The 18,880-nt window shown below is 45.5% G+C and overlaps 2 protein-coding genes across 3 annotated transcripts in view; one reads left to right on the top strand and one right to left on the bottom strand.

Annotated features, from left to right (window-relative positions):
• The window catches only part of RETREG3 (reticulophagy regulator family member 3), a 28,654-nt gene extending 13,141 nt beyond the window's left edge, over positions 1-15,513 (bottom strand). The window contains exons 1-2 of one of the 2 annotated variants that reach the window (XM_032279594.1): positions 15,131-15,210; positions 10,998-11,044 (exon numbers count right to left, since the gene is read on the bottom strand). Coding sequence is in view for 1 of the 2 variants with exons in the window: in XM_032279593.1 (XP_032135484.1) it covers positions 15,131-15,369 (239 nt within the window). In the remaining variant the exon portion in view is untranslated. Of the gene's footprint in view, positions 1-10,997; positions 11,045-15,130 lie in introns of both variants that reach the window. The other variant, XM_032279593.1, reaches the window with a different exon arrangement.
• LOC116552759 (tubulin gamma-1 chain) overlaps positions 15,385-18,880 on the top strand; it is a 5,404-nt gene continuing 1,908 nt past the window's right edge. The window contains exons 1-6 of the mRNA XM_032279597.1: positions 15,385-15,805; positions 16,129-16,241; positions 16,443-16,610; positions 17,759-17,827; positions 18,111-18,190; positions 18,617-18,743. Coding sequence (XP_032135488.1) covers positions 15,757-15,805; positions 16,129-16,241; positions 16,443-16,610; positions 17,759-17,827; positions 18,111-18,190; positions 18,617-18,743 — 606 coding nt within the window. The 5' untranslated portion in view covers positions 15,385-15,756. The remainder of the gene's footprint in view (positions 15,806-16,128; positions 16,242-16,442; positions 16,611-17,758; positions 17,828-18,110; positions 18,191-18,616; positions 18,744-18,880) is intronic.

The raw sequence follows: 18,880 nt of genomic DNA, 5'->3' as shown, positions 1-18,880 counted from the left end.
CTCTGTTGCCCAGGCTGGATTGCAGTGGCATGATCATGGCTCACTGCAACCTCTGCCTCCTGGGTTCAAGTGATTCTTCTACCTCAGCCTCCCGAGTAGCTGGGACTATAGGTGCGTGCCACCGTGCCCGGCTAATTTTTGTATTTGTAATACAAACGGGGTTTCATCATATTGGCCAGGCTGGGCTCTAACTCCTAACCTTGTGATCTGCCTACTTTGGCGTCCCAAAGTGCTGGGATTACAAGTGTGAGCCACTGTGCCCAGCCATTTTTTTTTTTTTTTTTTTCCAGAAGAAGTCTTGTCTTGCTCTTGTGACCCAGGCTGAAGTGCAGTGGCACAATCTCGGCTCATTGCAACCCCTGCCTCTTGGGTTCAAGCGATTCTCCTGCCTCAGCCTTCCAAGTAGCTGGGATTATAGGCATGTGCCACCATGCCTGGCTAATTTTTTTTTAAAGTTTTAGTAGAGATGGGTTTTCACCATGTTGGCCAGGCTGGTCTTGAACGCCTAACCTCAGGTGATCCACCTGCCTTGGCCTCCCAAAGTGTTGGGATTATAGGTATGAGCCACTGTGCCTAGCCTTGTACATTTTTTTCCAATAAACATGAATTTATGTTAGTTGTATAATCTTTTTTGAGATGGAGTCTTGCTCTGTTGCCCAGGCTGGATTGCAGTGGCATGATCATGGCTCACCGCAACCTCCGCCTCCTGGATTCAAGCAATTCTCCTGCCTCAGCCTTCCAAGTAGCTGAGATTACAGGTGTCCACCACCACACCCAGCTAATTTTTGTATTTTTAGTAAAGACGGGGTTTCACCATATTGGTCAGGCTGGTCTTGAACTCCCGACCTCGTGATCTGCCTGCGTCAGCCTCCCAAAATTCTGGGATTATAAGTGTGAGCCATGGCGCCTGGTCATAATTTTTAAAAATAACTTTTTAAAATCATACAAACAGGCCAGGCGTGGTGGCTCACACCTGTAATCCCAGCGCTTTGGGAGGCTGAGGTGGGCAGATCACAAGGTCAAGAGATTGAGACCATCCTGGCCAACATGGTGAAACCCCATCTCCGCTAAAAAAAAAAAAATACAAAAATTAGCTGGGTATGGTGGCGTGCGCCTGTAGTCCCAGCTACTTGGGAGGCTGAGGCAGGAGGTGGAGGTTGCAGTGAGCCGAAGTCGTGCCACTGGACTCCAGTCTGGTGCCTGGCAACAGAGTGAGACTGTCTCAAAATTAAATAAATAAATAAAATAAAATCATACAAAGAATGAGGGATGGAAGGGAATAAGAACTCAGAAATCCAGTCACCAATGACAACCCTATCTCTCGCTTCTTTTTTTTTTAAGACAGAGTCTTGCTCTGTTGCCCAGGCTGGAGTGCAATGGTGCCATCTCGGCTCACTGCAACCTCTGCCTCCTGGTTTCAAGTGACTGATTCTCCCTGCCTCAGCCTGCTGAGTAGCTGCGATTACAGGTACCCACCACCACAACGGCTAATTTTTGTATTTTTAGTAGAGACAGGGTTCCGCCATGTTGGCCAGGCTGGTCTCAAACTCCTGACCTCAGGTGGTCCTCCTGCCTCAGCCTCTCAAAGTGCTGGGACTACAGACATGAGCCACCTCACCCAGCCGGCAACCCTATTTCAATTTTTCCATCCCACCACTTAAAGGATACTGTGACTATACATAAAATTAAAGAATAAAAGCAGCTTAACATAAATAAGCCTCTAGGGTTGCCTCAGACCACTGATCTTCTCTCCAAAGCCAGTGCATCATCCCAACAAACAAGCAAATTTAACAAGGCCAAGGAGAAGGGCTCTAGGGTTCCTTCCTCCCTGGTGCTGCTGCTTCCCCTCTCCAGCAACAGCTCGTGGCATCGCTGTTTTCTCCAGAGTACATGAAAGGGCTCTCTAGGGAGGCATGCCAGGCTGTGGGCAATTTCCCCTTCCCAGAGCACCATCACTAACACAAATAGAAACTAGGGAAGGAAAAGGGTATTAACTCTCCTAAGAAGGTTGGCTTTCCAGAGATGATGGCAATAAAAACAGTTTCTTGGTAATATCCCTTCTAATAAACTGGTAAACATTAAAGAAAACAAAAAAAGAATACTTTTTTCTCTAAGACCTGGACTATTTTAGTAGCCCGTTATAGCCCTTACCTTCCATTCTTATAAGCTATGCTTCAACTTAATTCAACATACCTTTGAGTACCTGTTACATGCTAAGGCCTTGTGTTAAGAAGCCCAGTTACAGAAAAAAATAAGACAAGAACCTTACTCTCAAGTGTAATCATGTGTGTTTGTGTTCATGATGTAACATGACACATGACAGGTAATAATAACAAACAAGAGGATATCTAAGCTGTGATTTGAAAGATAAATGGTAAGGAAAAGGGACCAAAAGGTATGGGTAAGAGAGAGAAGACATTCTCAGATAGGGAGAACACCAATCTAGTAAGATACTTAAGGAACTGCAAGTAGTTTGATAAAACTGAAATATATTAAAAAAAAAAAAAAAAAGGGAGGGAATCAGTGTTGGGAGAGAGGCAGGAGCCAGATCATGAAGGGCCTTTTATAACAGGGGGGAATGGGATTTCATCCTGCAGATGAAGATAAGCCAATAGTTTCATAAAGGGTATATTTTCTGGGTCACTACATTGTCCAGGCTAAAACTGTGAGCATCTTCCATAACAAGATTAATCCTTGTCCGTAAATCAATTTTAGGCTCAGATTTATCTTTTTTTGTACAAGCCACAGTAAGAACTTCAGAGGAAGAAGAGTTTTTGTGTCATATAAAAGAACATTTCTTGGCCAGGAGCGGTGGCTCACGCCTAGAATCCCAGCACTTTGGGAGGCCGAGGCAAGCTGATCACTTGAGGTCAGGAGTTCAAGACTGTCCTGGCCAATATGATGGAATTTGTCTCTACTAAAAATACAAAAATTAGCCAGGCATGGTGATGCACACTTGTAACCTCAACTACTCAGAAGGCTGAGGCAGGAGTACTGCTTGAACCTGGGAGGTGGAGGTTGCAGTGAGTGGAGATCCGTGTCACTGCACTCCAGCCTGGGTGACAGAGTGAGACTGTATCTCAAAAATAAAATAAAATAAATTATTGAAAAACTAGGTTCTTCTGGCTAGGCGTGATGGCTCACGCCTGTAATCGCAGCACTTTGGGAGGCTGAGGCAGGTGGATCACTTGAGGTCAGGAGTTCGAGACCAGCCTGGCCAACATGGTGAAACCTCTATTTAAAAAATTTAAAAATTAGCTGGGTGTGGTGGCGGGCACCCATAATCCCAGCTACTCGGGAGGCTGAGACAGGAGAACTGCTTGAACCCAGGAGGTAGAGGTTGTAGTGAGCCAAGATCGTGCCACTGTACTCCAGCCTGGATGACAGACCCAGATTCCATCTTTAAAAAAAAAGAAAAAATAGATTCTTCCAAACAGAAAAACTTAATAGATCACCCCAAAGAACTAGAGTTGGTCCCTCTGAGGTAACCAAGTAATTAATATTAATGTTCTCTTAGGAGTTTATCAAATATAAAACGATACCGATACGTGTTTTTGCTTTCCTTTCAGCCCTCAACACAAAATTCCTAAATAAAAGGAGTATCAATCTCAGACTGATGTGTTTTGTATGTAATAAGGTCATCTCATACTTGTCATTTTAGAGAGGTAACCTAGACGTCAAGCAGTAAAACAAACTTTGCAACTATGCAGATGGACAAGATGTAACTGAAGATAAAGTCTTTTGAGATGGTATAGGTAAGGAATGGAAGAAAAATAAGGGAGGATTCCTACACATTCGTTTAGTCCTGCAATGTCTATTCGTGCAAGCCAAAAAATTCACAAGCAGATATAACAGTGTAGAAGTCTGATAAGAAAAAAATCTAAAACATTTTTCTTTTTTTGGGGGGGGGGGGGGGGGGGGGGACAGGGTCTCAACTTTGTCACCCAAGCTGGAGTGCAGTGGCACAACCATGGCTCACTGCAGCCTCAACCTCCCAGGCTCAAGCAAGCCTCCCGAACAGCTGGGACTACAGGTTTGCATCATCATGTCCAGTTAATTTTCTTTCTTTCTTTTTAAAATAGAGACAAGGTCTCACTATATTGTCCAGGCTGACCTCAAACTCCTGGGCTCAAGCGACCCTCCCACCTCAGCCTCCCAAAGTGTTGGGATTATAGGTGTTAGCCATTTTGCCAAGCCTAAAACATTTTCAGCAATGATAATCAGCATGAGAACTTTCCAACTTGGCAAAAACAACTGCAAATACAGTGAACTCTGGATATTCACATGTGAATTATTCAGTTTGAAGACTATGATAGCTTATTATTCTTTCTACCTACTGTAGGCTCACAATTTATTTTTTCTTTTTTTTTTTTTTTTTTTTTTTAGACGGAGTTTCGCTCTTGTTACCCAGGCTGGAGTGCAATGGCGCGATCTCGGCTCACCGCAACCTCCGCCTCCTGGGTTCAGGCAATTCTCCTGCCTCAGCCTCCTGAGTAGCTGGGACTACAGGCATGCGCCACCATGCCCAGCTGATTTTTTTTTGTATTTTTAGTAGAGACGGGGTTTCACCATGTTGACGAGGATGGTCTCGATCTCTTGACCTTGTGATCCACCCGCCTCGGCCTCCCAAAGTGCTGGGATTACAGGCTTGAGCCACCGCGCCCGGCCCTATTTTTTCTTAATGATATTTTTTTTTAGACAGGGCCTTGCTCTGTTGCCCAGGCTGGGGTGCAGTGGCATGAACACAGTTCACGGCAGCCTCAACCTCCTGGGCTCAACCAGTCCTCCTGCCTCAGCCTCCTCAGTAGCTGCGACTACAGATGTGTGCCACAACACCTAGCTAATTATTTAAAAAATTTTTTTAGAGACAGAGTCTTGCCATGTTGCCCAGGCTGGTCTCAAACTCCTGGGCTCAAGCAATCCTGCTACCTCAGACTCTCAAAGTGCTGGGGGATTACTGGCATGAGCCACTGCACCCAACTATCATATTTATTTTTTATTTTTATTTTTAAATTAAATTTTTATATTTATTTGAGTAGAAACAGGGCCTCACTATGTTGCCCAGGCTGGTCTCAAACTCCTGGCCTCAAATGATCCTCCTGCCTCGCCTGGTCTATTTTTTCTTATTTCAAAGGCAAGTTTACTAGAGAAAGTTTAGATAAGTAATAATAATTATTATTTTCTTTTGCCACAAGAACAGCATGAAAAGATAAATAATAATTAAAGAAGAAAATAAAAAATAAAATAGCCTTGCCAAAAAAAAAAACCAGTTTGTAAACCTGAATCTGATTAAGCCTCCTACCAATTTACAGGCAATATAGAGCACAGGGGCACCTGCTAAGTGATAAGGAAGTAGTCAGCAAAATGTAGTCTGTAAGATAAAAGGGTATTTTCAACACAATAGAGCAATCAGTCAGAATACATAGACATCATATAGATCCCAACCCAAACTGTCTTAAATAAAAAAGGAGCAGGGAGTAGTGGCTCACACCTGTAATCCCAACACGTGGGGAGGCTAAGGCAGCGATCATTTCAGCCCAGTAGCTGGAGACCAGCCTGGGCAACATGGTGAAACCCCGTCTCCACAAAAAATACAGAAATTAGTTGGATGTGGTGGTAGGTGCCTGTCGTCCTAGCTACTCGGGAGGCTGAGGTGGGAAGATACCTTAAGTCTGGGAAATTAAGGTTGCAGTGAGCCGTTATCGTGCCACTGTACTCAAGCCTGGGTGACAGAGCAAGACTCTATCTCAAAAAAACAAAAAAGCAAAACAAAAAACCCACCTAAACACTAACAAATTGGTGCGTGGGGAAAAAAGTTAAAAAAAAAAAAAACAACACAACGCAACACAACAGGCTAGGTATGGTAGCTAAAGCCTGTAATCCCAACACTTAGTTAGGGAGGCTGAGGCAGGAGGATCACTTGAGGCCAAGAGTTTGAGACCAGCCTGGGCAACACAGCAAGACTTCATCTCTACTAAAAATAAAAACATTAGCCAGGTGTGGTGGTGCAGGCTTGTAGTCCCAGCTACTTGGGAAACTGAGGTGGGAGGATTGGTACAGCCAGAAGATTGAGGCTGCAGTGAGCTCTGATTGTGCCACTGCACTACAGCTTGGGAGATAGAGCAAGACCCTGTCTCAAAAAGAAAAAAAAGGTATTTATGACATTTATAAGAAAACTGGAAATGTGAACACTGACTAGAATCATTAATTTTTTGCATGTGATAATGATGGTAGATGCTTTTTTTTTTTGAGTCAGTCTTGCTCTGTCACCCAGGCTGGAATGCAATGGCACGATCTCGGCTCACTGCGACCTCCGACTCCTGAGTTCAAGGAATTCTCCTGCCTCAGCCTTCCAAGTAGCCAAGATTACAGGCACCCGCCACCACGCCCAACTAATTTTGTATTTTTAGTAGATGGGGTTTCACCATTTTGGCCAGGCTGGTCTCGAACTCCTGACCTCACGATCCATCCTCCTCAGCCTCCCAAAGTGCTGGGATTACAGGCTTGAGCCACCGCACCTGGCAGTAGATGTTTCTTAAAGTCTATTTTTCAGAAAAATATACTGATTAGATTAAATGATATGACACATCAAGAATTTGTCTCAAAACAATAAGAAAGAGGTAGAAAAGAACTGGGGCATGAAAGACACAAAATTGGCCGTGAATTAAAAAAAATAATAATATGTACATGGTGGTACATAATATTGTTCTACTTACACATTTTAAGCTTTTCATAATAAAACATTTTAAGAACAATCCATTATCCACATATGTACTCTAAAAAATGTGAAGAGAGGCTATTCTCTTCATTTAAAAATTCACATATAAAAACACTATGGTTTTAAAACTTTTTTCACATAATACATAGACAATTAGCCTGGTGTGGTGGTACACGCCTATGGTCCCAGCCATGAGGTGGGATCATCACTTGAGCCCAGGAGTTCCAGGGTACAGTGAGCCATGACTGCAATCCAGCCTGGGTGACAGAGTAAAACCTTGACTCAAAAAAAAAAAAAAAAAAAAAAAAAAAAAATGAATGGGCCGGGCGCAGTGGCTCATGCCTGTAATTCCAACACTTTGGGAGGCTGAACAAGCAGATTACTTGAAGTCAGGAGTTCAAGACCAGCCTGGCCAACATGGTGAAACCCCATCTGCAAAAAATACAAAAATTAGCTAGGCGTGGTGGTGGGTGCCTGTAATCCCAGCTACCTGGGAGGCTGAGGCGGGAGAATCGCTTGAATCCAGGAGGTGGAGGTAGCAGTGAGTAGAGATCATGCCACTCCACTCCAACCTGGGCAACAGAGCAAGACTCCATCTTTCTTTCTTTCTTTTTTTTTTTTTTTTTAAAAGATGTGGTTTCACCATGATGGCCAGGCTGGTCTTGAACTCCTGACCTAGCACGTCGGCCTCCCAAAGTGCTATGATTACGGGCGTGAACCACAGCGCCCGACCAGCAAGTCTCCATCTCTAAATAAATAAATAAACTAAAAAGTTTCCAACTTCTTTTTTTGAGACGGAGTGTCAGTATTACTTTTTATTAAACAGTTTTATTGGTTGGGCAAGGTGGCTCACATCTGCATTTTGGGAGGCTGAGGCGGGTGGATCACTTGAGGTCAAGAGTTCAAGACCACCCTGGCCAACTTGTGAAACTCTCTCTATATTAAATATACAAAAATTAGTTGGGCATGGTGGTGCACACCTGTAGTCCCAGCTACTCAGGAGGCTAAGGCAGAAGAATTGCTTGAACTTGGGAGGCAGAGGTTGCAGTGAGCTGAGATGGTGCCACTGCACTCTTGCCTGGGCCACAGAGCAAGACTCTGCCTCCAAAAAAAGAAAAGAAAAGAAAATTGCTTTATTGAGATAATGGTTTATATACCATAAAATTCCCTTTTAAATCATCCAATTCATCTACCAGCAGCAAAGATGAAAACAAAAAATTGTCCAATTCAATGGTTTTTAGTATATTCACAGCTGTACAACTAACACCATTATCTAATTTTAGAACATTTTCATCAACCCAAAAGAAACCCATACCCATTAGCACATTCTCCATTTCCCACAGCCCTGGAAAAGATATTAACTTCTTAAGTGGCTTAAAATATGTTACCAAACTACTTGCTAGAAAGGCTGTGCAATTATGCTACTACCAGCCATATGCCCATTTTTCCGTATTTTCCCAGAATTAAATATAACCATTAAAAATACTTAAGGCCAGGCGTGGCAGCTCACACCTGTAATCCGAGCACTTTGGGAGGCCAAGGTGGGTGGATTGCTGGAGCACAGGAGTTCAAGACCAGCCTGGGCAACATGGTGAAACCCTGTCTCCACGAAAAATACAAAAAAAAGTAGCCAGGTGTGGTGACACATCTGTAGTCCCCGCTACCTGAGAGGCTGAGGTGGGAAGATGGCTTGAGCCCAGGAGGTTGCAGTGAGCCATGATCATGCCACTGCTCTCAAACCCGGACAACAGTGAGACCCTGTCTCAAAAAAAAAAAAAAAAAAAAAAAAAACACCCCACAAAACCTTAAGATAGAAATTAGTAAATCATCGCCATTTACATATATTTAAATTCTTTTATTATTTGTGAGAGTGAAATTTTATATATCCATTGATTTTTTTTCCCCCTTTTGTGAACTGTCCCTCCACTTTGTCAGGGACTAAAATCCAATTAAATTATCAGTCTAAATAAACTATCCCTAGAATAGCAACTGGTGTCCAGAAACATCGTGGGAAATTCCAGAACCAAACATAATCTTTTGTAGTTAACTGTACCATGGAGACTCCCTACTAGTACCAATAAATTAAAGTTTGCTATAATCATAAAATAATGAGCACATGTCTCTTTTCAATCAAAGACACGATTTCTAGGTTCCTTTGTTATTACAAAGTAAGCTTGTCTCAAGGGCACTTGAAAACAAAGCCACCCATTCTACAGGGACAGAAAGCCTGTAACTGTACAGAACTTATGACTGCCTGGTTAATGAGCCCAAGTCACCAGTAAATTCAAAGGAAAAATTAACCTAACCTATATCATGTAGTGATAGTTGCTGCTTGCCAAACCAAACCAAACCAAACCAAACCAGAAATGAAACCAGCTAGCTGCTGACAGTGGAGAGAAAGTACTCAACCTTACAATCAGGGCAGATAAAAACTAACGGCAAAGGGGAACTAAACCAAGGCATCCTTGGGTGTCTTCTTGGCTAACAAAGATAAGAACCCTGCAAAGACTATCATCAGGAACATTTGCTCAACAGATTTAATTTGAAATTTGATGTGTAGATTTTTTTTTTAACAGAACAAATATCTCTACTTAAATGGGTCCCCTCTTCCACTTCTTGTTCCCATTATTATTTACTCCATTTCATTTGTGAAATAATAAATTCTCTAATAACCTCCTAGAAATACAGCATGGTTGACTGAGACCAGCGCCTGTAAAAACAGATCCCAACAGAGATCTCTACAGGGACTCAGCTAGTGAATTGCTCTAAAACAATATTACTAATTCAAAGAGTACCTAGATTCACAGATTGCTTTTTCTTTTTTTCTTTTGTTTTGAGACAGAGACTGGTTTTGTTGCCTATGGTGGAGTGCAGTGGCATGATCTCAGCTCACCACAAACTCCGTCTCCCAGGTTCAAGCGATTCTCCTGCCTTAGCCTCCCAAGTAGCTGGAATTACAGGAATGCCCAGCTCATTTTTGTATTTTTAGTAGAGATGGAGTTTCACCATGTTGGTCAGGCTGGTCTTGAACCGTTGACCTCGTGATCTGCCTGCCTCGGCCTCCCAAAGTGCTGGGATTACAGGTGTAAGCCACCGTGCCCAGCCTCACAGATTGTTAAAAACCAGAAAGCAGTCAAGGTGCAGTGGGTCATGCCTGTAATCCTAGCACTTTAGGATGCCAAGTTGGGAGGACTGTTAGAACTGAGGAGTCTAAGACCAGCCTGGGCACCACAGTGAGACTCTGCCTCTACAAAAAATTTTTTGACTGGGCGAGATGGCTCACACCCGTAATCCCAACACTTTGGGAGACCAACGCGGGTGGACCACCAGGTCAGGAGTTCAATACCAGCCTGACCAAGATGGTGAAACCTGTCTCTACTAAAAATACAAAAATTAGCCAGACACAGTGTCAGGAACCTGTAATTCCCGCTATTCGGGAGGCTGAGGCAAGGGAATCACTTGAACCAGAGCAGCAGAGGTGGTAGTGAGCTGAGATCAAACCACAGTACTCTAGCCTGGGTAACAGGGTGAGACTCCGTCTCAAAAAAATTTTTTTTTAAATAGGCTGGGCCCAGTGGCATGTGTCTCTAGTCCCAGCTACTATGATGACTGAGGCAGGTGCACTGCTGGAGCCCAGGAGGTAGAGGCTGCAGTGAGCTATGATTGTGCCACTGCACTCCAGCCTGGGCAACAGAGTGAGACCTAACCCCACCACACACACCACCAGCCCTGCCCTGTAAAAAAAAAAAAAAAAAAAAACTGGAAAAGGGCTCAGCAGTTATATATCCCTCCTTGAACTACATGCTCTTCATCTTAGGTGGGAGAGGGAGCTTGGCGTTCACACATTTCCAGGGTTCATTTACCCTCCTCTGATCTCAGAGTAGGAGTCAAACCAAAAACTTACCCAAACCTGTTCTTTTCTGATCCTGTCAGGATACATGCTTGCTGACTCTCAAATTCTTCCCCTAAATCACTCATTTACAAACGAGATTGAAGCTAATGAAAAACACAAGCGATTAGAAGGAATGGCCTGACATTTCTATTATTGTCCTAGAGATAACAGATCAGTGACCAGAAGTAATCTAGGCTGGAAGATCTCTGATATGGCCACCATAAATTCTCTGACACCTGAAAAAAAAAAGTCTGAAAACCTTGAAATACTATAGTGACAAGCTATCTACATCTATCTCCATTTTTTTTAATATGTAAGAGGGCATACTCAGAGGTATAGCTAAATATGACTGAGGATACAAAACACTGAAAATTAAGAGCTACCTACCTGAATTCTGATGTTTTTTTTTGTACTCCTATCCAATCTTCTAATATCTCAAAATGCATAAAAATCTCAGTTAATGATATGCCATTTTTGTGCCATCATTCAATACAAATAATAAAAGAGTAACTATTTCAGATTTGATTTTTCTGACTTGAGCTCCTCCCTTTCCTAAATATTTACAATGTTTGAGAACTGAACAGTCACTCTTCGACATTCCTAAGCGAAATGTTAACACTCACAGTCAGTATGACACTATAGAATGTGAAGTCCAAATTTCATTTTAAATTTCATTTTAAAACTCATTTCCCCAAACAATTCTGTGAAAGCCAATGCCAGACTATCCAAGTTTCTGGAGTCTTAACACTATGTGTACCTTTCATAGGCAGCAGTCCTCTCCAGAAATGGCGTACCCAAATGTTATTTCAGTCTCAAGAGTCACATCCTCAGCCGGGCGCAGTGGCTCACGCCTGCAATCGCAGCACTTTGGGAGACTGAGGCAGGTGGATCACCTGAGGTCAGGAGTTCAAGACCAACCTGGTCAACATGGTGAAACCCCGTCTCTACTAAAACTATAAAAATTAGCCAGGCATGATGGTGGGTGCCTGTAATCCCAGCTACTCAGGAGGCTGAGGTGGGAGAATCGCTTGAACCTGGGAGGCAGAAGTTGCAGTGAGCCAAGATCGCGCCATTGCACTCCAGCCTGGGCAACAGAGCGAGACTCTGTCTCAAAAAAAAAAAAAAAAGTCACATCCTCATTTTGTTGTCTCTCTCCCGCACCTTCTTAAAGTGTGATGAAACTGTAACAAGAGTAACTGTGTTCTGGATCCACAGCAGGCAAGTTACTAGGAAATGCCAGAGATAAAGACCAATCACAGAAATGCTTTAAGAGACCCAGAGTACAAAAGGGGTTCTGAGTAAGCCTCTAAACATAGCATATTAACAAGCTTAAGTATACATTGCTGGGGCCAGCAAATTAAAGCTAGCTGTAACATCTAAAGATATGTCCCAGTCACAGCAGCTCCTTATGTGCAGACCTCAACCTCACATTCTGCTTCAGAAACCTCCCTCAGACAAGTGGCAGATGAAAGGTCCCCTCCTCAAAAAGAACAACATATATGCTACCAATTCATTTGCATTAATAAATCTTTGGTTTAAAAATCCATTTAAGGCCCAGTACAGTGCAGTGGCTTACACCTGTAATCCCAGCACGTTGGGATGCCGAGGCAGGTAGATCACCTGAGGTGAGAAGTTCAAGACCAGACTGGCCAACAAGGTGAAACACTGTTTCTACTAAAAATACAAAAATTAGCCAGGCATGATGGCGGGTGCCTGTAATCCCAGCTACTCAGGAGGCTGAGGTGGGAGAATGGCTCGAATCTGGGAGGCAGAAGTTGCAGTGAGCCAAGATCGCGCCATTGCACTCCAGCCTGGACAACAGAGCGAGATTGTGTCTTAAAAAAAAAAAAAGTCACATCCTCATTTTGTTGTCTCTCTCCCACACCTTTATTTTTTTTTTTTTTTGAGAAGGTGTTTCGCTCTTGTTACCCACGCTAGAGTGCAGTGGCACGATCTCGGCTCACCGCAACCTCTGCCTCCTGGGTTCAAGCAATTCTCCTGCCTCAGCCTCCCGAGTAGCTGGGACTACAGGTGCACGCCACCATACCCAGCTAATTTTTGTATTTTTAATAGAGACGGGGTTTCACCATGTTGACCAGGATGGTCTCCATCTCCTGACCTTGTGATCCACCCACCTCGGCCTCCCAAAGTGCTGGGATTATAGGCATGAGCCACTGTGCCTGGTCCACACCTTCTTAAAGTGTGATGACCTCAGGAGTTCAAGATGGCCTGGGCAACCTGATAAAACCTTGTCTCTACAAAAAAATGCAAAAATTAGCCAGGCATTAGTGGCTTTCGCCTGTAGTCCCAGCTACTTGGGAAGCTGAGGTGAGAGGATCGCTTGAGCCTGGGAAGTGGAGGTTGCTGTGAGCTGAGATCACGCCACTGCACTCCAGCCTGGATGACAGTGAGACTCTGTCTAAAAAATAAATAAATAACAATTTAAAAATAAAAAAATACTCCGGGCACAGTGGCTCACACCTGTAATCCCAGCACTTTGGGAGGCTGAGGTGGGCAAATCATCTGAGGTCGGGAGTTTGAGACCAGCCTGACCAGCATGGAGAAACCCCGTCTCTACTAAAAATACAAAATTAGCTGGGCGTGGTGGCACATGCCTGTAATCTCAGCTACTCCGAAGGCTAGGGTGGGAGAATTGCTTGAACCTGAGAGTTGGAGGTGGCAGTGAGCCGAGATCCCACCATTGCACTCCAGCCTGGGCAACAAGAGCGAAACTCTGTCTCAAAAAAATAAAATAAAATCCATGTATACCCTGATAAAGTGGTTTTTTTTTCATCAGGCAGTCATACTTTGATACAAATTGGTTTAATGAGGACCAGCCTTCTTGCTAGGGGTACCAAAATCACTGTGGGAAACGTTTTGACTGGATAAACACTCTTCAGTGAGGTGCTATAGTGAAGGATTTCTGACAGAGAGCAATGGGAATCAGTACCTAAGGCTCAAGGACGAAGCACTTGGCTGGACATGGTGGCTACTGCCTATAATCCCAGGACTTTGGGAGGCCAAGGCAGGAGGATCACCAGAGCCTAGGAGTTCGAGACCAACCTGGGCAATATAGTGAGACCCTGTCTCTACAAAAAATTTTAAAAATTAGCCATGCATGGAGGTGTGCACCTGTGGTCCCAACTACTGTGGAGGCTGAGGTAGGAGGATCGTTTAAGCCCTGGAAGTGGAGGTTGTAATGAGCTGAGATCATACCACTACACTCCAGCCTGGGTGACAAAACTTTTTCAAAAAAAAAAAAAAAAAAAAAAAAAAAAAAGAGGAAAAAGCACTACCAAAAATAAATGAAGAATATAGTAGCAAAAGTTTACCATAAAGTTTGCTAAATACTCTGGAAGCTACAAATGCCAGAGACTACTGTAACACCTTTAACTGGGTCTCTTTCAAACTGGGAGAGGATTAGCTTAATAGCTGACCACTGACTTCGGGTCAAAGAACTTGGAATTACTTGCTCTGCTCCAGCTTACTGAAAATCTTTCAAAGGATAATAAATATTTTTATTTTAAAACCACTAATTTTAAGGGGAAACCAATTTTTAACCAAACACATTTAAAAAACACAGATATTTTGTTGTTTCAGGCTTATCCAGAATAGTCCTAATCCATTCAGCTGCAGAAGGCCCCCTATAATTGGAACCTCCCCCGTTTTGAATAAATTCAAAACTATGATTGGTAGATCCTATGAAGTCCTAGGTCCACTTTAGGTGATGAACTGAAAGCAGCAGCAGTTCCATGTTCACAGAGCATGGCACATACACATAAAGCATATTTGTAGTGCCACTTTTCCAGCTCAGGAAAACTCACACACTATTAGACATCCTCAATTTCCTTGCCTATAAACCATGCCTCTCTAATTCCTTGGAACAGGGAGGAGTTACAATCATAGGTGGCTTTGAAACGGGTGAAATCTCTATCATCATTTCCTCACTGTTCTTTAAAAGCTTGTAATCTTTCAAGTTTCAGCTTTAGGGGCTCACACTGACTCTCAGACTTCATAAACTTCCTTCCTTGATATATAACATGCTAATTCATGCGAAACGCTCAAAATTGTTTTAAAATCACACCTATGGATACCTTTGCAAGACCTCACGCCTCTACTCCCAACAATAACTAGTAAAACCTCTGGAAACAATCTACAACTTGCACTTGAGCAGACAAGAGAAAGGAAGCGATGGCTTTAAAGGGTCGCAGCTTTCCTGGGCTCCAAAGAGGCGCCCTCGTTCACTCCTGGGAGGCTCAAGAGGTTACCAGAAGCTCCTGCCAGAAGTGCGAGGCGGGGATGCGGGCGTAGGTAAAGCAGAGAAGATAGGTGGACGGCCCTGGGACCAACTGGGGTGCCGAAGCCTGCAGGCGGGATGGAGTGGAAGGAGGTGAGGCAAAATTAGGCAGATACAGGAAGGAGCCAGTGGAGCGAAGAAAACAGGGCAGGCGTGAAGTAGAACCCTAGAGGAACCGACGAATTCGGGACTCTGAGGGTTTCCGAGGGTCCAGTTCTCTCACCAGAAAGCCGCGTTCAGCCCCAGGCACCACAGGGCGCTCCTGGCTGGCCGTTCCCACACCAGGGCTGCCTGCACTCGACTCAGCAGAGGCTCGTAAGGCCCCAGCACCTCCACCAGGGCCCGCTGCGCCGCCTCAACCTGCTGGTCCCGCTCCCAGGAGCCTGACACATCTCGGTGGCCCCTGAAAGTCGACCCCGAAGCCGGCCCTGGGGTAGGAGCCACCCCCTCAGCCTCCGCCATCTCCCCCCGGCAGCCACAACATCCGGGGCCGTGGCCCGATAATCACAATAACAGCAACTGCGCAGATGCGCGACTGGACGGGGGAGGTCGCTTCGCACCACAACGCGCTTCCGCGCAGGCCCAAGCACGCGTCCACCCAGAGAGGAGGGAGGACGCTGCGTCAAAGTACAACGCCCGCGCGGAGGCGCCTAGCCCGATACGGGCTGCGCACGCGCAATATGGATGACTGAAGGCCAATGCCTAAGGATGTGCCATTCACTGCCAGAACTAGGTTCTCATTGGAGCGGAGGAAGTCTGTGGGTGGAGCTGGTTGTTTGGCGCCTGCGTCTTGCGGCGAGCGGGCTGGCGTGCGGCGGGAGCGGCCGCAACGCCCGTGCCTGAGAAACGATGCCGAGGGAAATCATCACGCTACAGTTGGGCCAGTGCGGCAATCAGAGTGAGCGAAACTCCGGCCCTTCAGCTAGCCCGGTTCCTTAGGGTTAATGGGATCTCGCTGTGGGATCCTGGACTCCATCTGTCCTTGCCAGAATTGTAGTTCTCTGAAAGGCAAGACATCCCTGACCCAATGTCCACTTGCCTTAACCCCGCGGGGCCCTCTCCTGCCCAGTGCCTGGCGTACAGTCCTTTCCTCAGACACGGGAGAGTCCTGCGGCTTGACTTCTTATCCCAGGACGCAGGCGCCCAGTCCCCCAGCTCTTGATTGGAACCTTCCCGGACCTAGATATCTTCTTTCTCCCCCTCCCAACCCCTTCCCCCCAGTTGGGTTCGAGTTCTGGAAACAGCTGTGCGCCGAGCATGGTATCAGCCCCGAGGGCATCGTGGAGGAGTTCGCCACCGAGGGCACTGACCGCAAGGACGTCTTTTTCTACCAGGTGCCCCCAGCAACTTGGTCGGGGGCGGCAGTGGCCCAAAGGGCCGGAAGCGAAGGGAGTGGCCTGGTACTGGGAGACCCGCTAGGCAAAGGGCCAGGCGGCTGGCTTGAGGACGGAGGGCCGGAGGGAGCCAGAGTTGGGAGGACTTAGGACTTGGGCCGCCCTGGCTGATTGGGCTTCCTCCTGGACTCTCCCTGACAGGCAGATGACGAGCACTACATCCCGCGGGCCGTGCTGCTGGACCTGGAGCCCCGGGTGATCCACTCCATCCTCAACTCCCCCTATGCCAAGCTCTACAACCCAGAGAACATCTACCTGTCGGAGCATGGAGGAGGAGCTGGCAACAACTGGGCCAGTGGATTCTCCCAGGTTGTTTCCTATTTCCTGGCAGGGCCCACCACTCCCTGTGTAGGGACAGGCCTATGATGTCTCCAGGAGAAAGGAAACCAGATCAGGGATGTATGAATGCTGGAGGGACAGACCTGGCTGCAGGAAGTGGACTATGTAATATTGTCAAGTGTCTACACTAGCTAATGCAGTGTGCCAGGCCATTCTAAGTGCTTTACATATATTAATTTTTTTAATCTTCCAACAACCCTAGAAGTAAGTACTACAGGTCCACAGTCCCTTGTCTGCCTTTCCAGGATCCAAAAAGCCATGAAACCAAAGGACATTTCCTAACTAGTTTAGCAGCAAAAACAAATCTCAATGAAAACAGGCTGTTTTATAGTTTCTATCCAACTTATTGTCATTACTGATGATTTTTATTACAGAAATACTAATATGTTTGATTAATGTACTTCTGACTCCCACTGGAATTTTATTTAACCTTATATTATATACACCATAATACCTTTCTAAAATCTGAAATATTTTGAATTCCAAAACATAACTGCCTCAACACTGTTAGATAAGGGTATATGGATCTGTATTATGATCTTCATTGTACAGATGAAGAAACTGAGGCATAGAGCAATTAAATAGGCTGCCCAGAGCTACATAGAAGTAGAGCCAATGGGCCAGGTGTGGTGGTTCATGCCTGTAATCCCAGCACTTTGGGAGGCTGAGGCTGGCGGATCACCTGAGGTCAGGAGTTGAAGACCAGCCAGGCCAACATGATGAAACCCCATCTCTACTAAAAATACAAAAATTAGCTGGGCATGGTGACATGTGCCTGTAATCCCAGCTACTCGGGAGGCTGGGGCAGGAGAATTGCTTGAACCCAGGAAGCTGAGGTTGCTATGAGCCGAGATCGCACCACTGCACTCCAGCCTGGGTGACAGAGTGTCCATCTCCAAAAGAAAAAATAGAGCTAATGTATGAACACAGGTAATCCGGGTTGTAGAGTGCTTTCCTGTAACCACTGCACCGTACTGCCTCTCAGTGTAGATAAAATGCAGGCAGCTATGCTCCATAAAAGGACTTCTGGTGCTATAAGGTAAGTCGAGGGTTGCTTTCCTGAGGTCAGAGTCCTTCCATGATTCTGTCCCACTCTGACCCTCCCTATGTCTGTACAGGGAGAGAAGATCCATGAGGACATTTTTGACATCATAGACCGGGAGGCAGATGGTAGTGACAGTCTAGAGGTAAGTGTCCCAGGAATGCTGGTAGGACCTGACATAGGCAAGGCTTGGCAACACCCTCTAGAAGTGACCTCTTAGGAACAAGACCCACTCATGTACCCTTTGCACTGGACAGAAGCTACCAGGCCTTGCTGGAAACAAGGCAGTCACCTAAGCTGTATAAGTGAGGGTACTGGAGGGAAAGGAAGGGTTCGGGAAAATGGGAGTCCTAAAAAATTATGAGATGGGTCTAGTTTGAAATCCTGCCACTAGATTCCTGGACACTGACTGCCCCTTCCCCATTCAGGGCTTTGTGCTGTGTCACTCCATTGCTGGGGGGACAGGCTCTGGCCTGGGCTCCTACCTCTTAGAACGGCTGAATGACAGGTAAGTTTTGTTTGGGGATTAGGAAGGGTCACCAACTTGGCTTCCTAAATGACTAGGGGACCCAGCAGGTATAACTCCCTGTTTGCTGGGGCAGGAAAGAGTTCTATTCCTTCCAATAGAGAGGAAAAGGAAGTTACAGTGACTGAGAACCCCATCATACTCCCACTAGTGGGAACTGGAGCCTAGAATCTGAGCCCTGGATCAAAGTCCAGGGAGTGTGGAGTTGGAAGCCCAGATTCTAAGATGTCTCTGCCCTTCCCCCTGTAGCGTTACAAACTTCCAAAAGTCAAGTCTCCCTTCTCTACTGATCTGACCCCACCCCAGTTTCGACATCAAGATTTAGCTGCTTCTGGACAGTTGTTAGGGAGCACCGTGTTTACCACACCTTCAGTCTGTTGCCCTGATACTTTCCCCAACCCCCACCAGGTATCCAAAGAAGCTGGTGCAGACATACTCAGTGTTTCCCAACCAGGATGAGATGAGCGACGTGGTGGTCCAGCCTTACAATTCACTCCTCACACTCAAGAGGCTGACGCAGAACGCAGACTGTGTGGTGAGTCCTGGATTCTGCCTCTCTCAACTCTCAACACCCCACACCCCTTCAGGTCTATTAAATCATTTTCATGTATTTAAAAAAATCCGTTTTAGCCAGGCGCAGTGGCTCACGCCTGTAATCCCAGCACTTTGGGA

Source organism: Sapajus apella, unplaced genomic scaffold, assembly GCF_009761245.1.
Source record: "Sapajus apella isolate SASKATOON/1434 unplaced genomic scaffold, GSC_monkey_1.0 scaffold12, whole genome shotgun sequence".
NCBI classification, from domain to species: Eukaryota; Metazoa; Chordata; class Mammalia; order Primates; family Cebidae; genus Sapajus; species Sapajus apella.
This window is presented reverse-complemented; position numbering and strand designations above follow the sequence as displayed.